The sequence below is a fragment of the Pygocentrus nattereri genome, chromosome 4 (assembly GCF_015220715.1).
Source record: "Pygocentrus nattereri isolate fPygNat1 chromosome 4, fPygNat1.pri, whole genome shotgun sequence".
Classification (NCBI taxonomy): domain Eukaryota; kingdom Metazoa; phylum Chordata; class Actinopteri; order Characiformes; family Serrasalmidae; genus Pygocentrus; species Pygocentrus nattereri.
The window spans coordinates 24,603,250-24,620,708 of NC_051214.1; the positions used below are offsets into that span (position 1 = coordinate 24,603,250).

A 17,459-nucleotide genomic window follows, 5' to 3' on the forward strand; every position below is an offset into this window, starting at 1 on the left:
GTGGAGCTGGTGTCTGCGCCTGAAAACCACATGAATGTTCTAAGCACCGAGGGCGCCGCACCACTGCTATATCTGAGTGGGATGCCTCTGGCAGGCCCGGCTCGTAACTGATCAGCTGAGAGCTCTTCTCTCAGGGGGGGGCTGAAAATTTCTGTAGGATTAACAGATCACCTGCTTCTAGCCTGGGCCAGAAGTGGGAAGAGTAGCATAAAACCATGCTACAGCCATATGCAAAACTTTGGGTAACCCGGTCATATCATGAAAATAACAAATGCACAATTATTGTTTATTTGCTTATTTGAATGAACATATTGGAAGGAAAAAACATTGAATATGGGCTAAACAAAGGCTATGGGAAGTTTTTTTGACATGTTAAATTTGGCAAATTAGCAGAAATTGTGGACTAAATTTGCAGAAAACTACCATATGTACATGTTTTAACTTAGAAAGTCAACAAAACATGTGATTTGACTGGGAAGTGGCTTTACTTCAATGTAATAATGACTGTGTAACGGCCGGGAGCACTGAGGCAGATGCATGCGCGGAGACTAGCGAGATTTATTACGGGCCAATCCAAAATCTGGGTCAGAACAGTCCATGGTCAGAGAGCCAATACATAGAGCAGAAGGGACAGACATGACAAAAAAAGACACAGAACTCCAAACAGGCCAGAAATAAACAAAATTTCTTCAAACAAAACATACACTTCAAACACAAACCTTACATCAAATATACATCCACACCACAATTCAAACAAAGACCTGCAAACACACAGGGCAAAACACAGGGCTTAAATACATGAGGGTAAACGAGGGACAGGTGGAAACACAGGTGGAGACAATCAGGGGTGGAGTCATGAAACAAGGCAGGACTGAAAACAAAAACAGAAGCACATGGACAGGACTGAAAGGTAAACAAAAGAACGTGAGGAGACTGGGAGGGGCCAATCATGACAGACTGAAGGTGAAGTATTTCAATTATTTAGGAATAAAAAATAATGTAAGTTAAAGAGATCTTCTGAATTTCCTGTAGAGCTACAGTTCATATCCAGCATCTATCAGCACAAAAACTGAAGTATGTGTCACGATTGGGCCTTCCCAGTCCCGTGCATGTGTTCTTGTTGTGTTTTGGTTTAGCCCACCTGTTCTTTGTTTTGTTTTTTTTAGTCCAGCCCCCTAGTTTCATGACTCCACCCCTGATTGTTTCCACCTGTGTTCCCGCCTGTCCCTCGTTTACCCTATCCCGCCTGTTCCTCATGTATTTAAAGTCTTTTTTTTTACTTTGTACTGTTGTTTGTACTGTTGTTTGTACTGTTCTACTTGTTTGATTCTGGTTACTGTCATGTCTGTTCCCCGATCAATCCGTGTTGGCTCTATGACCCTGGACCATTTGAACTACGACCCTGGATTTGCCTATAATAACAATCACTTATCTCCGCATATGCATCCGCCTCCACGCTCCCCGTTACAGTATGTTAGATACTTTACTTCTCTTTTGGGAATCTTTTGGTCTGTATAGAAGCTGGAAAGTGACTGATGTGAGCAACAGCAAAAAGCAGTCCAAGTGCTTTAATAAAAGCAAAATAATAAACCCAAAAAGAGACGTAGTAACTTAATATCAATGGCTAGTGGAGTGAAGAGTACATTAATTTAATTACAAATATGCTTAATACAAGCAAACCTGATATGTTGAGCAGCATTCCATCTGTGCTGTTATTTGTGGTAACAGCAGGTTTTGTTCACTATATCTATGATTATACTGTGAAATGCCTTACTGGCTGGAGCAAAACAAGAAGTTTTAAAAAACTGAGCTGAACCTGATATTGTGACAATGGCTGAAAGGTACAGCATATGTACACACTCAAAAGAATGTAAATGAGTCAATATTGTATTTAAGTATGTAACTGAATAAGTTTAACTAGCTGCAGGAGCACAGTAACACCAAGAAGATGGTGCCATCTGTTCCGGAAGCTCTTTCTCTGAAGCACTGCACACTTCCAGAATTGCATCTTGACCTTGACCATGCATGCCAGCATTCCTTCACCTCTGGCCTGACAAGCAACTCATATAGTGGCTATTCTTGGAATAGCCTAATTGTATTCATGTACATAGTGTCAATTATGCAATGGCGCTATGAGGAGAGTATAGACACGCTAAGACGAAGTGAATGCTGGCTTTGTGTGTGGATTAGCACTGTAAAGTTCTGGGTCACCAAACTGCTTAGCATGTTTAAAATATGCCGCTGCCTGTCAAAGGTTTGGAAATGTTTGTCATAAACAAGATTTGTTTTTAACCAAAAATGCCAAAAGGTCATTTGGAGAGATCCCACAGATCCTGGGGTGCTTTGACCTGCTTGTGGGCCCTGAGGCTACAGGTAATCGAAGGCCCTATGAGCCTAGTTACACACCACATGCAAAAACCTTAAAACCTTTGTTTTAAATGAAGGTGCAGAGACCACCCCACCTGCCAGCGACATCTACCACCACCATTGATCATCTCTACACTACTGCACAAACTTAAACCCAGAACCAAAGCACTATAAGCCATGGGCTGTTTGAACAATCAGAGCCCCTGGGCTTCAGCCCAGGTAAGCCCATGCATTAAATTACATCTACATAGAAGAATCACTTTTGGCTGCCTGAATAACCTTTCAGTTGACAGTTCTTTAAAGAACCATTTTTGTAAATGAGATGTATGAGTGTAAAGAATCTCCACATAATGTAAAAGTTCTATATTAATTAAACGTTTTCCTACAGCTGTACCTTTAAGCCAAGAGACATTTAGAAACCTAATTTATCAAAAAGCCCATATGATACTTTGTTCACTTATATTATTTGTGTGGTCTTATGAACCAAAATGATCAAATGCTGAATATATGACATCATAGAATTAATTTATTAAAAAAGAGGGTATTCTTGCAGCTTAGTTTCCTTTTATGTACTGTATGGACTGGATAGTCAATTTAAAATAGTTATGAGATTTTCTATGTAGATGAATGGAAAGCTGGCCTGGGTTCCCCAGAAACATCTTAGAACAAACATTATTTTTAAATGGTAGAGTGAGCATGACATTGAATATGCTCTCTCCTAGCTAAGCTGATTTTACTGTATACCGTTGTGGCGTCAGCACTCACGGTTTTCTGGTTTTTAAGCCACCTTTGGGATTAAAGGGTTTTGTAAATCCCCAGACATTTGGCAAAGTAAGTACATGTACATCAAGTACATCAGTCAAGGCCTTTATCATGTCATCTTAAATCTAATTAATTATCTGTGCAAAGTTTGTAATCTTCTTATTCAACCTTGGTTCCAAAAAGGTTGGTATGCTGTGTAATGTAAAAAAAAACAGAATGCAATGATGTGCAAATCATTTAAACCCTTTGATTGAAACAGTACAAAGACAATATGTCATTTTATAACAACACTCAACTTATGATTATCATTGTGTTGCATCACCTTTTCCTTTAATAACACTTTGTAAGTGTTTGGGAACTGAGGAGACCGACTGCTGTAGTTTTGAAAGTTAAATGTTTTCCCATTCTTGCTTGATACAGGATTTCAGCTGCTCTACAATTCAGGGTCTCTTTTGTCATATGTTTTGTTTTATATTGTGCCAAATTTTTTCAGTGGTGAAAGATCTGGACTGCAGGCAGGCCAGTTTAGCACCCAGACTCTTTTACTACAGAGCCATGCTTTTGTACAAGCAGAATGTGGCTTGATATTGCCTTGCAAAAAAAAAAGCAAGGCCTTCCCTGAAAAAGACATCATTGGGATGGCAAATATAGTCATAAGAAGTCATCTCAACTTAAAATGATATAGCAACTGATTACATCACTTTTACTGAGTTGACTCAATTTGGGGACACCAGAGTTGTTAGTTGAGTCTACAATTCTCACTAACTCCTGATGTTGAGATGAATTTTTAAACGGTTGCACCACATAAGATGATGTCTTGTTTTAAAGTTAAATCAAGCAATATTTTATCCAGTGTATTAAACATTTAGTTGCTTCATGTGTTCCTGAGTGCTGCAGTGGACCAAGCCATCCCCACAAGAGGAGGTTGTGAGTTTGAGTCCCAGTAATGCCACAGCCATCCATAGGTGCGTACCTAAGAGGAAAAATATCTAGTATGATTGTGTGAGGGAAAGAATCCTGGCAAGTGGTGAAGTTCAGTATAAAAAACAAATTCCTCTTATTTACCTCACTGAGATGCAGAACTAAAAAATTAAGAGAACTTTTAACTCAACTAAGACATTTGAGTTGTGTGAATTCTGGTGTGCTCAAGTTAAGTCATCTCAAGAAAAGCCATGTAATCAGTTACTATATCATTCTTTTTTGAGCTGACCTCTTATTTTTAACAGTGCTTATGTTGCTCTAAAACCTGTATATAATGTTCAGCATTAATGGTGCCTTCACACATGTGCAAGTCACCCATGCCATGTGTACCGATGCTCCTCCTTACCATCATGGATGGTGGCTTTTGAAATGTGCACTGATAATCATCCAGATGGTCTCACTCCTCTTTAGCCGAGATGATGCAGCATCCATGATTTCCAATACAAATTTCTAATTTTGATTTGTCGGACCTCAGGGCACTTCTCCATTTTGCCTCAATCTTAAATGAGTTAAGGCCCAGAGAAGGCGGCAGCGTTTATGGATCATGTATATGTTTGGTTTCTTCTTTGCATGAGTTTTAACTTGCATTTGTGGATGCATTGATGAATTGTGTTCACAGACACTTATTTTCAGAAGCGTTTCTGAGCCCATGCAGTGATTTCCACTACAGAATCATGTCTGTTTTTAATGCAGTGCCACCTGAGGGCCCAAAGATCAAGGCCAACTAACATTGGAGATTTTTTCTGGATTCTTTGAATCTTTTAATGTTAGTATGTACCATAATTGCTGAAATCCACAAGCGTTTTGCTATTTTTATGTTGAGTAAAGTTATTCTTGAATTTTTTAACTATTCGCTTGCACAGTCTTTCACAGAACGGTGAACCCCTCCTCATCTTCTGAATCAATCAGCCTCTCTGGGATGCTCACTCATTTTACTGGCTGGTAGTCAATTAACTATATTAGTTCTGAGATGTTCCCCCAGGTGTTTTTGTTAGCATTGCTCCAATTTACTAGTGTTTTGCTGCTCCTGTTCCAGCTTTTCTGTGTTTCAATGTGTGATATGTTGTCTTTGTTTATTGTCAGTTGAATACATGGTTTAAATGATTTGTGCATCATTGCATTCTGTTTTTATTTAGATTTTGCACAATGTTCCATCTTTTTTTGAAGTGGGGTTGCAGTATAAATATTGGTTCATATTCATTTGCCTGAAACTGACTGATCCTAGATCAGCATTCTCTCACTGAGACTCTTAGAGTAATGGAAACTCCATTACAAATAGTACAAGCCTAAAGAAAAGCCATGACCTATTTCTGCACCCCAGTGGCATTTTGTGGTTGAATGACAAGATTTCCAAAGCTCTCAGTTTCTGTTGTCAGAGCTACTGCCACTCATATGACTGCTGTTTTTTTGATATTTCCACCAAAACACAGCAGTTTGCCAGTGATGGTTAGTATACATCTGACGTTCGACAAGCCAAAATCAGGCAGCTGAGTGCAACCAGAGAAAACTTGCATTAGCCAGGAAGTTAAACACCCCATTTAACATGAGTATGACAAATGATCAACCCTGGCTCTATTTATGGACCACAGAGTTCATGCTCAAACTTAATACTTAAGTTACAAACCACAACAAACAATTCCAAAACAAATTGGCATGGCATGTAAAATACAAATAAAAGAAAGTAATGATTTTTAAATTCACTTAGACCTGTATTTAAATGAAAACAGTATGCAGACAAGACATTTAATGTTTTAACTTCAATGTTTTTTGAAACTGATATCTTCAAAATCTTCCAAAAAATTGAATCACCGTTTATGATGCATGATATCAAAAGATTAAAGGAATCCAGAAAAATCTGTGTGTGGGCAAAGCCGAAAAACACAATGGAAAGCCCATGACCTTCAATCTCTTTAGATGCCACTTCGTTGAAAACCAGCATGCTTCTGTGATTCAAATGGCAATGTGGGCTCAAAACAGTTTGATAAACTGTTGTCAATGAACACTGTTTGCCTCTACATCCACAAATATAAGTCAAGACTGTACTATGTACAAATTTTGCTGGCTACTCTGGACTTGAGTTCATTATAAATATATTAAAACACAGGTAGCTGGTATTGTGGCCTGATAAGTCAAACATTTAGATTGTTTATGGAAATAATACCCAGAAAGTGCCAAGAAAAAAAGATCATTCAGATTGTTACCAGCATAAAGTTCAAAAGCCAGGATCATGTTATGGGGGTGTACTAGTTAGCATGGCACTACTTGCACATCTGTGAAGGCACCAAAGGTATATATACATTTTGTAGCCACATACATTGACTTCTAGATGACGTCTTTTTCAGAGATGGCCATGCTCATTTCAGTACCGGATGAACTGATGTTCCCCTTGCCGCAGTGACAGCCTCTACTCTTCTGAGAAGGCTTTACACTAGATGGTAAACTTAGGCTCATGAGCAGATGCTGCTGAGAATCCTATTCCATTAGCAATGCTTTTCTATGGAGATTATATAGGCTGTGTGTGTACAAACACCTGTGCCAGCAACAACTGCACACCAAAGAAGCTACATTCACTAATTGGAAAGAGTGTCAGTCATATTTATTTCACCATAGAGATGTAAATTGACAGGGGACCTACCTTGTGACCAGAAGGTTGCCGGTTCGATCCCCAGAGCTGACGGTACATGACTGAGGTGTCCTTGAGCAAGGTACCTAACCCTCCCCCCCCGGCACTGCGGATAGGGCTGCCCACTGCTCCAGGCAAGTGTGCTCACATACCTAGATGCCACATTGTCTTTTGTTCTCTAGCTGAGGTGATACTTGGCTTCCTATTTGCCACCTTCTTGTTCAACTTTTCCTGTTGTAGCTGTCACTTTCTGGTGCCTGAAGCTGTATCATTTAAAGTGGAATGGGAACATTCGAATAAGATGCTGTCAAATAATAAGCTGACTTCAAGTTCACACACTTGGGGTGAAGGAGCCGGTCACTAAAGGAACTGCCCAGTGCTACCAGAGTCTCACGCATGGGGTGGGAGTCGTTCTCCAGCATGGATGCTAGCTTGTTCAGCATCCTCCTTTCTCCCACCGCCTGCACTGGGTCTAGAGGAGTCCCTAGGACCGAGCCGGCCCTCCTGATCAGTTTGTCCAGTTTCTTCCTGTCTGCAGTGGAGATGCTGCCGCCCCAGCAGACCACTCCATAGAAGATGGCTGATGCCACCACTGTGTCGAAAAAGGTCCTCAGGAGTGGCCCCTGCACTCCAAATGACCTCAGTCTCCTGAGCAGGTAGAGTCTGCTCTGTCCCTTCCTGTAAAGTGCAGCTGTGTTGTCTGACCAGTCCAGTTTACAGTTAAGGTGCACACCCAGGTACTTATAAGAGTCCACTCTTTCAATGTCTGTTCCCTGGATGTTCACTGCTGGAGGGGGATGTGTGCGCCTGCGGAAATCCACCACCAGTTCTTTGGTCTTCCCTGCATTGATCTGTAGGTGATTCCGCAGACACCAGTCCACAAAGTCCTGAATCAGTTCTCTGTACTCTCTGTCATCCTCATTTGTGATGCGGCCGACGATCGCTGAGTCATCAGAGAACTTCTGTAGGTGGCAGTTTGGTGAGTTGTACATGAAGTCTGCAGTGTACAGGGTGAAGAGGAACGGTGCTAACACCGTCCCCTGTGGGGCCCCTGTGTTACAGACCACCATGTTGGACACACAGTCCCTTGTCCTCACATACTGTGGACGGTTGGTGAGGTAGTCCAGGATCCAGTGTGTTAGGTGATGGCCCACCCCTGCCTGTCCAAGCTTGTCCTTCAGGAGCCCAGGCTGTATGGTGTTGAAAGCACTGGAGAAATCAAAGAACATGATTCTCACAGTGCCCCCAGGCTTCTCCAGGTGAGAAAGAGCTCCATGCAGCAGGTAGATGATGGCATCATCCACCCCGATGCCAGGTTGGTAGGCAAACTGAAGTGGGTCCATAGATGAGCTCACCATAGTGCGGAGTTGTCTAAGGACCAGCCTCTCCAGTGTCTTCATCAGGTGTGACGTCAGTGCCACCGGCCTGTAGCTGATGAGGTCCTTTGGGTGCTGTGTTTTTGGCAATGGCACCACACAAGATGTTTTCCACAGTTGTGGTACTCTGCCCAGCTTCAGGCTTGTGTTAAAAATGTGCTCCACTATCCCGCACAGCTGATCTGCGCAGAACGGGGTGTTACGACAACCAGCAGAAGAACCAGTGGGGGGTGGGTGTGAGCTGAAAGTTGTTGTGCTGGGGGTGGTTGTGAGAGAGGGGGTAGAGCAGCATGCTGGAAGTGCCAGACATTAGGGTTTCAGCAGAGATGTCTGTCTAGTGGGAGAGGTGGGTGAGTGATCAAACCTATTGAAAAACAGATTGAGATCGTTCACCCACTTTTGGTCCCCTACTGCTTGAGAGTCTGACTTCTTGTGGCCAGAGATTGCTTTAAGGCCTTTCCAGACTCCGCTGACATTATTCTGCTGTAGTTGTTCCTCCATCTTCCTCCTGTAGCGCTTTGCCCTCCCGGATCTTCCTCCTCAGCTCCTTCTGCACAGCTTTCAGCTCCTCCTTATCCCCTAATCTAAAGGCCCTCTTTTTCTCCTTCAGGAGAGCCTTTATGTCAGGGTTAATCCACGGCTTGCTGTTAGAGAAACACCGTACAGTCTTGGTGGGTACAGTGTTCTCCACGCAGAAGTTCTCCCCAAGAAGAATATGTATGGATTAAGGAATGCTATAACTTACCCAGTTACAAAGCTTTAACCATCATTGTAAATAAATACTACATAATGTTAAGATCCTCTGAACAGACTATTAAGTGAACTAAGCTTAATAATCAGAATCAGAATAATCACACCAGCAGGTTCTTTGTGCCTCACCAACCACATGGCCATATCTACGATACACATCACACAAAAATGAGCGTGGAGCGCTGCGTTCCCTCTGTTATATAATCCTATCGCACCTTCTGAGTGCAATATTATTGAAACTATAATTTTGCACAGTATCTTTTTTTAAATTGCCGCTCTGCAACGGTACTGAGTGCAGGACAGTACAGATGTTGACCGCCCCAAAATGGCGGCGCCGTTGACGTGCCTGCCTGGACCCAACGCGGCAACTAGGTATGCATATACATCTTTAATCCTAATGCTTTTAATGGTCCTTTTCAGCATTTGGGCTCTATTTCACCCCATATACTACTGCCCACTGTAGGGAAACTGCAGCAGGAGTTTCTTCATTTGGGATCCAGAACGAGTTTAACTGAATCCTCCTCACCTACAGATGGCGGTGACACCGGCTGTTGTCCTGCTTTGCATCATGGGAGATCGGTTATACGCCCTGGCAACACAAACATCATTTGTGAGGGCAGCAAACAAGATAAGATGATTAATTCACACCATTACTAAGGTTACAGAAGAGATATAACGTTAAAACAGTCGTCGCACAGCCTCCACAGGTCTGTTAATAAAAACAATGCAGGCAGACGACGTAAGATATTTAACGCGGTGAGTGTTTATGTTGCTCCCGTGTCGTTTTGGCTGGATAACGGTGACCGGCTTCGCTGCTCTTACGGCAGGTCGACTCTTACATTGAGGATTAAAAGCAATAGCATACATGTCAAATTGAGATGGTGGGTTGGCTTGGCTAGCTAGGTCTACAGAGTGCATTTAGTGGCTGTTATGTGAATTGGACATGTATTTCATGTCCAATGAGTGTCTTCCAGTCGTTATTTAGCTAGGTTAAGCTGGCTAACTAGCCTAGTCAGCTGAGATGACTCGCTCGTTTATATGGCGCTCGTTAATGTAAAGTTTTTACGGGTCGCTGTAAAAAAGCATAAACCACATCACTCTGACCTGCCTCCCAACAACCAAGACTCGAAACGTTGTTCAGGTTTTAGTAAAACAAAACAAAATGAGCTCTTATCAACCAGTTATGTATTCAATATATAACCGAGTGTGTACTTTTTAGGAAGGTCAAGGGAGGCAGTCTGGATGTCCATCCTACGGAGAAAGCTCTTGTTGTACACTATGAAGTGGAAGCCAGGATTTTGGGACAGACGGGGGATGCAATGCTGGGAGAACGCAAGTCATGTCAGAAAATGTAAGCAGTGTTATCACCTATTTTAACCTCTTATTCTCCAGGGTGTATTCTGGTTTTTCCACCTGAATTTACATGCTCAAATTGTAAGGCAGATTATTCGCTGCATGAAATAAATGCAAACTCTTATTTTATTTGTTTATTATCATTTTTGTTTTTATTTTAATAGTGCCCCTCAAATTCAAGATTCAAGAGTTTTATTGTCACGTGCACAGCAGAACAGGCAGTTGCACTGTACAATGAAATTCTTACTTTGCTCTTCCTCCATTCACCAAATATAATCTTAAGAGAATAAAAAAAAGAAAATATAAGAATAACTCTAAAAACAGTAGTAAAAAGTAAAAGTAAAAAATGTACAGTATGTGCAGAGTTGAAATAAAATCAACAGAACGTGTTTTATGATTTAAACTTATTGCTGTACGCTTACAATTTACTGCTGTAAGCCAAAAATCATAGTTCACATTTTATAAAAGAGACGCCGTCTGTTTATAGTTTATAGCCCAGATTTGTGGAAAAATGGGTCGACGTTCAGTAGAAAAACAAACTGAGTTCAGCTTCTATTATTATAAGGGTTTAAAATGACATCACCATCTATTTGATTGGAAAGAAGAGTTACAGCCTCATACGACGCCCAGCTTCTGAATGTAGCTTATGAAATATGAAAGTTATGAAGAATATCACGAAGTGCATTTTGGAATCACTGGTGGTCCCAAGGAGCGCAAGAAGATAAGACCTCTAGGTGACAGATATTGTGGTGCCAGAGTTTGCTGTGGTTCCCATGATGCTTGTGTGTGCTTAGCCAGACTGTATTTAGTTAAGAAAGAAAAAAAAAAAAAACAGTGAAGGAAAAGGTTTTCGGTTTGCATGTTCAGTATGCATGATAACATTTATGGGTTATGTGAACTGTTGAGTAGGTCGGGTAGGTATTGGGTTGTGGGAGTGCGAGTTACAGTTGTTTCCTTATTAACCCTAGTCAGGGTGCTGTAGCTGAGCACAGCCATGCTGCAAGTGAAAAGGCGTATTTCCATCTGAGAAATAAGAGGAATTTTTCTGCTATCAGTACCACCAGTATCAGCAGAAAGTCAGTGTTGTCAGAAAAAAATCTCATATCTCCATTAGAAAATACCTAATGTCCTTTACATTGCATGTAAATTTCATGATGCATGAAATATGTTTTTTGCTTCTCCTGTAAAGTTACCATTTCAGAGATACTTCCGACAGCAGCGGAATGCTAGGTCAGATGTTAATAGGAAGAGAGAATGTATCCTGTCCAGTCTTTTAACAAATCTAACCTTGCACACACTCACGTGATCCTGTCATGTTATTATGAATTTGAGTGTTTGAGCAGTAGTAGATTTTAAAGAAGAAAAATCTGAAAGTTGTCAGGATTATTCATCAGTATCAGCTGATAATCAAGATTTCTATATCAATATCAGAAGAGAAAAGGTATTAAATGAGTACTCTCTCCTCTCTCTCAGCATTCGTCTGAAAAGCCTTAGTCCCAACACTGACATTGGCTCTTTAGCACGGAAGGTGGTGGAGGAATGCAGGCTCATTTCCCCATCCAAACTTCCAGAGGTGGAGCAGCTGCTCTTCTATCTGCAGAACCGCAAGTCTCCCACAGGTACAGGGCTGCTACCAGAATCTGTTTCTGCCACCGAGTGTGTTTCCATGCACTCAATAATCCGATCATAATCATATTTCTGCAGTTACCTGACTAAGAGAACTGCTAAATAGAGCTTTCCCCATTTACATTTTACAGCATTTGGTAGACGCTCTTATCCAGAGCGACTTACAATTCGATAATTTTTTTACATAGGTAGGAGAAGGTAGTATTAGGAGTCTTGCCCAAGGACTCTTATTGGTATAGTGTGTGGTGCCTGCCCAGACGGGGGATTGAACCCCAGTCTCCGACCTAGAAGGCAGAGCTGTTACCGACTACACTATACCAACCACCCCATTATTTGATTACTCAAGAGCATGTAAAAATCTTTATCGGATTACTTTAAAAATCAGATTTTGTGTTCATGTTTTCAAATCTTCAGAGAAAAAAGAGAAGAAACCGATTAAGCCACGGGATCCTACTCCTTTTGAAGGGATGGAGGTATGACTGAAGATTTCTGTGTTATGTGCAGTGTAATTGTATCTGCTCCTCATTGCAGTAGTCATTGAACTCACTGCTGACATTATTAGAAACCCATATGTTGTAGATTGAAAACCGTTGTCTGCGTAGCTATTTTTGCCCATGGAAAACATTTTGATGCTGTTTTGACATGTGCCTGTGTTTTATCATCTCTTTATGAGCACTGAATTGGTAATTATGAAATGGGTAATTTTGGCTTTTAACTCAATGGATGAGGTACATATGAAGCCATTAAAAATACTCAGTGTGCACGTATGACTGCACACATTAATTGTATTATTAATGGACCAGATTTCCACCGTTTTATAAAAACCAGTGGAAGGAATCCCTCTTTAAATCTTAGGAAAACCACTGTAGTGCACAGCTTCTTGTGATGTATTGGTCTAATATGTCGCAGCACAGATAAACCAAAGCATTCATAAATTCCATACGCTCAAAAGTGAGCCAGAACTATAATGCACCAATGCATCATTTTCTTCTTTGGTCAGAGCCAAAGGAACCTAAAGATATAAATGCACCCCTAGAGGCTGTTGTTGACTGTGTTGATGGACAGTTTGTGTTATCCATCCTCAAGACCTTCATCAGTGGTTTGTTTTTGACCACAGAGCTGCTCTTGACTGGTTGTTTTTTAGATGGACTCTTCTCAAACTAGCAGTTACACTGATGTGTGTAAACACTTAAGCAATCCTGCTGTGCTTGATGCACATACACAAGCACTATACACACTATACACACTACCATGCCACTACAATGTCAGTGTCACTGCTGTCTTAAGAATAACCTGCTACCCCCAAATAATGTGCAGTCAGCAGCACAATGTATGCATGTATAGTGGACCAATGAGATTGATGCAGCTTGCAAAGCGGGCAGTGAGTAAAAGCACTTATTTGAGCTAAGTATGAGTTTTGTAGTATGGTGATGAGTTAAACGGGAATTCCACCTGTTTCGCAGATTTTCTGTTTCAATTCCAGTCATTGATATGTGAAATGGTTCACTGTAGAGAAACTTACAGACTCTATACAGTGTTGATGACAGGATCCAGGGGTCGTACACAATACAAATATACTCATTGTATTTACCATCCAAAAACCACCACTAAACTAATGATAATGGTGGTGAAATAGTGGAGATTTCTTTGGTGACTACTTTGCCTTATAATACTCTACATGTATTTCTCTGCCATAAATGAATCCGGTATCTCTCACCACCACTGTGAACAGTTTGTACTCTAAGTTTCTCTAAATGGAGCATTTCAAATCAAACCACTCTTTTGTTCAGACCTTATCAATTAGATTATGCAGAAATTTAGAAAAAACAGTTCCACTTAACATTCTGACACACTGATGTTGTGATGTTGCAGCTGGATGAGGAGGCCAACATTAACAGCATAGATGATTACGTGGAGCTGTTGTACGAGGATGTCCCAGAAAAAATCAGAGGAGCTACACTTATCCTGCACCTGGCCCGTAACCCCGACAACCTGGAGGAGCTGCTACAGAACGGTACGCTGCAACAACAAAGTTCGGGGCAACACATACTTACTTTAGTAACTTTGCTAACTGTATACAATTGCTCACACTAGGGTTGCCTTAGTTGGACTTGGACCTTTTTTCATGTTTATTTGGGGAGTTTTGAAAAGCAGAACTTGTGAGTACTCACAGTCTTTTGATTGTTACAACACAAAGAGCTATAAGCTGTTATTCTAGGACCAAGTTCAAATCCAAGGAGAGAACAGTAACAGTATGCAGCATTTTTTTGTAAGCATCAGAATAAGTAAAGCTGCATAAAGGGAATGACTCTCCCTTTCCTCTTGCCAAAACTATACAAAATGGAAGTATTTCTGCCTGGCCGCTCTCTGGTTGAACCCCTGTTTTTTTATTTTTTTGGCTGAAAGGTAAGTGCTTGTTTCTGGCATTCATTTTCTGTCCAGTAAAGATAGATTTACAGCAGGGGTGTCAAACTGAATGAGTGGAAGGGCCATATTAAATCTTTTTATTTCATTTTTAATTAATGTTGTGCTATAACCCGAACTGGCCACTGTTTATTCAAAATTTGCAAAAAAGCTCCAAAATATAGACATTTAAAGTAGACCTTGTAATATTATATGAATAGCTCAGTCTTTTAAACGTGCCTATTTGCTTGTACTAGACACCTGACATCTTTTATTTGCTGCAGGTTTATTTCTGTTTGTTTCTATTGGTTCTTCTTTATGCCTGTTGTTGGGGAAGGAGAGCTGGAGCATACATTATGTTGCAGTGCATGCTGGAGACGTAGTGCAGCACAGAAACTAATATTAATTGATGGCTGCATAAGATTGTGTTGTGGGCCTGATCTGGCCCGCTTGTCTTGTGTTTGACACATAGGATTTACAGTATTTTATTATAGTCTGCTTTGTTTATAACCCCCCAGTTTGGCTTTTAAATCTTTGTATTGGCTGCTGCTTTGAAGGGCTGTCTGCAAACCTGTAAAATATAAAAAAAAAAAAAAAAAAAAAAAACATTGGTGCTTTGGAGTGGCACAACTGTCTAACTGTTGACCCTATCATCAGAAGATTGGGAATTTGATCCCTGGTGATGCTACAGCCATCTGTAACCGGTGGTCCGAGAAAGTCTCGCTTGGCCTCGCTCTCTCTGGGTTAATAAGAAGCCTCCTCCTTCTCCCTCCATCACGCAATGCTATGCTAGTCAGCGCAGGCATCTGTTAGCTGATGTAACAGATCTGGCGCTTGGTGTTTTCCTCAGAGCGCCTTCAGCTGTCCAATGACGTTGCATTAGCTGCGGTTCGAAAAAGATGCAGTGACGCTTCACAGGTCTCGGAGGAAGCCTGTGTTAGCCTTTTCCCTTCTAGCATTGGTAGTATTGTGTAGTTGCGGGAGTCCTAGCTAGCATAGCAGGTGGAATTGGAAACGACTAAATTGGGGAGAAAAATTGGGTTAAAAAAAAAAAAACACTTTTTCTGCTGCATATTAAAGGGAAATTCTGTAGAGGATATAGATCAAAATTTCAGCGTAATTAAATTGAGATGTAAACAGTCATTCAAAGTAGTTCAATGTAAAATTATTTATTGTAGAGAAACTTACTGTCTGATTTCTTTACAATGGCAGTGACAGGAACTGGTGCAATATCTACAATATCAACCCCTGAACCCACATATGTCTTTTTTTCCATGTGATTTTGATAATGGTAAAATAGTGAAAAGTTGGGGGTTTGGGGACTGTATTGCCTTGTAACACTATGCATTTGCATGCATCTCTGTGTATTTTAAAATATATATGTTTTAAGCCATAGAGCTTCTCAACACTGTCGTAAAACAGTGTCTCGAGCATCAGGCTCAGACTACAATTTCATGCTGGAACTAGTTAAAGAGTTACCAGCTGATAAGTCATTAGTGATGTCTCAAAGGCTGCAGCTGAGGAAGACTGCGTTTCTTGGCCGTTATGTCACTGAAAGCTGTGCCGTTTTGTATGATCCTTCAAACTCAGCCAAGAAATACGTCCTCCAATTATAGGACTCCTTCAATTGACCTGTGACCCACAGTCTTTCATACATAGTGCACAACAGTCCTACCTCTTCTGCAACTTTGAGACAAGCCTATTGGCCATTTTTTAATTATATGCAAACTCCTAACTGAAACCACCTGATTTGGTTCACCAAGCCTTCAGAAGCATCTAAATGTGAGAATCAGTTGGATATTCTTACAGCTTCAATCAAACCCTGCGGGAGAATCACCAGGAGCGTTATTAATCAGTTAGTCATACTGCAGACATTAAGTCAAACTCATTGTCTCTTCAGCTCGTGTTTTACAGATGTAGTAAAACTGGACTTTTGTTCTGGAGGCTGTGTGATAAGATTAAATAAAAAAATTGGCTAGCCCCCCAAAAAACATTTTCATGCTATCAAAAACCATGCCTGTTAAATTAGGGTATGTACAGTCTTGACACTTGCATTTCCCATGGTCAGGCCATAATGCAGTACAAGCCCCCTCTCTCACCTTTTATGCGTGTGTTCAGAGACTATCCCTTTTCACAGACTATTTCCCAATTGTGTTCTCTCTCTGCATAACAACACCTTTGCTGCCCTTCAAAACAACACGTCCACCATACATCTCTCCTGTCACAGTGCATTACATCCTTCATGAACCTGTCAGAAGACATTACTGTTATTGTGCTTGGAAATGGTGATAACACTATAACAGGGTCACGGCGGGATCCATACGGAAACGAGAAGGCCCAGGGGGCGCGTGCTACAGCGTAACACGCATGTCCGCTCACAGAGGAAGTCTCATTTCTCATGCCACAAGAGAGACGACCTCTACTGCCTCCTCCTGCCTCTTATGACCCTCTTGCCCTCCTTGCCTTCTCTTCTCTGTAACTGAAACTCCGTCCCCCCTCTGTGTTGCTTTAACCCCTCTTCCATTGCTTCCCTCCGGTTTGGCTTGCGAAACCTCATCCCCCCTGTTTCTTTCTGTCCCTCACTCTGCATCCTAAACCTGGTTCCTCCAAGCATCAGTGCTGTGGTACTTGACCAATATTTGTTTGACTTGCTTTTGATGCAAGACTTGCTTTTGATGCATTAGCCCACTAATGTACATAATTTTTATCCTGAGCAATGTAGTTTGTTAATAGTAGGCTGTAGTTGCCAAGTAACATAAGAATCTAAGATTAGCCCATGTACAGCTCAGTAGTTTTAGTAACTTGACATATTAATATAAAATTCAGTTGATTTGTGGATTCATGTGTAGATGGACATTTTACGCTCACCTCAAACGTGTCAGATTTTAGCTGATTTTGAAAGCATGATCACTTTATTTTTAGGATGAAGTTGAGAAAGGCTGTCTTTTGCACATCTCTTAGTGGAGTAAATGAATATACCATGTGTTTGTTTCCTGGGCAGGGATTAAGCCTAGTTCTGGAGTATAGTGTCCTTTCAGTTAAGAACCAGCTTTCACAATACTGTGGTGTTCAGTTAGGGTCTTAATCACTGTGCAAGAAATCCACCACAGAAGTCTATAAGTTTGTAGACACTTGCCCATTGCTGCTTCTTAAATCAAGAGTAATAACCGAGAATTTGTCCTGCATTTGCTGCAGTAACAGCCTCCACCCTTTTTGGA

At 41.1% G+C, this 17,459-nt stretch overlaps 1 protein-coding gene across 1 annotated transcript in view; it reads left to right on the forward strand.

The window, feature by feature from the left end:
* Positions 1–9,417: 9,417 nt before the first annotated feature.
* Positions 9,418–17,459, forward strand: part of kifap3a (kinesin-associated protein 3a) — a 38,776-nt gene continuing 30,734 nt past the window's right edge. The window contains exons 1-5 of the mRNA XM_017718475.2: positions 9,418–9,615; positions 10,079–10,210; positions 11,686–11,831; positions 12,253–12,311; positions 13,711–13,852. Of these exons, the coding sequence (XP_017573964.1) occupies positions 9,584–9,615; positions 10,079–10,210; positions 11,686–11,831; positions 12,253–12,311; positions 13,711–13,852 (511 nt within the window). The 5' untranslated portion in view covers positions 9,418–9,583. The remainder of the gene's footprint in view (positions 9,616–10,078; positions 10,211–11,685; positions 11,832–12,252; positions 12,312–13,710; positions 13,853–17,459) is intronic.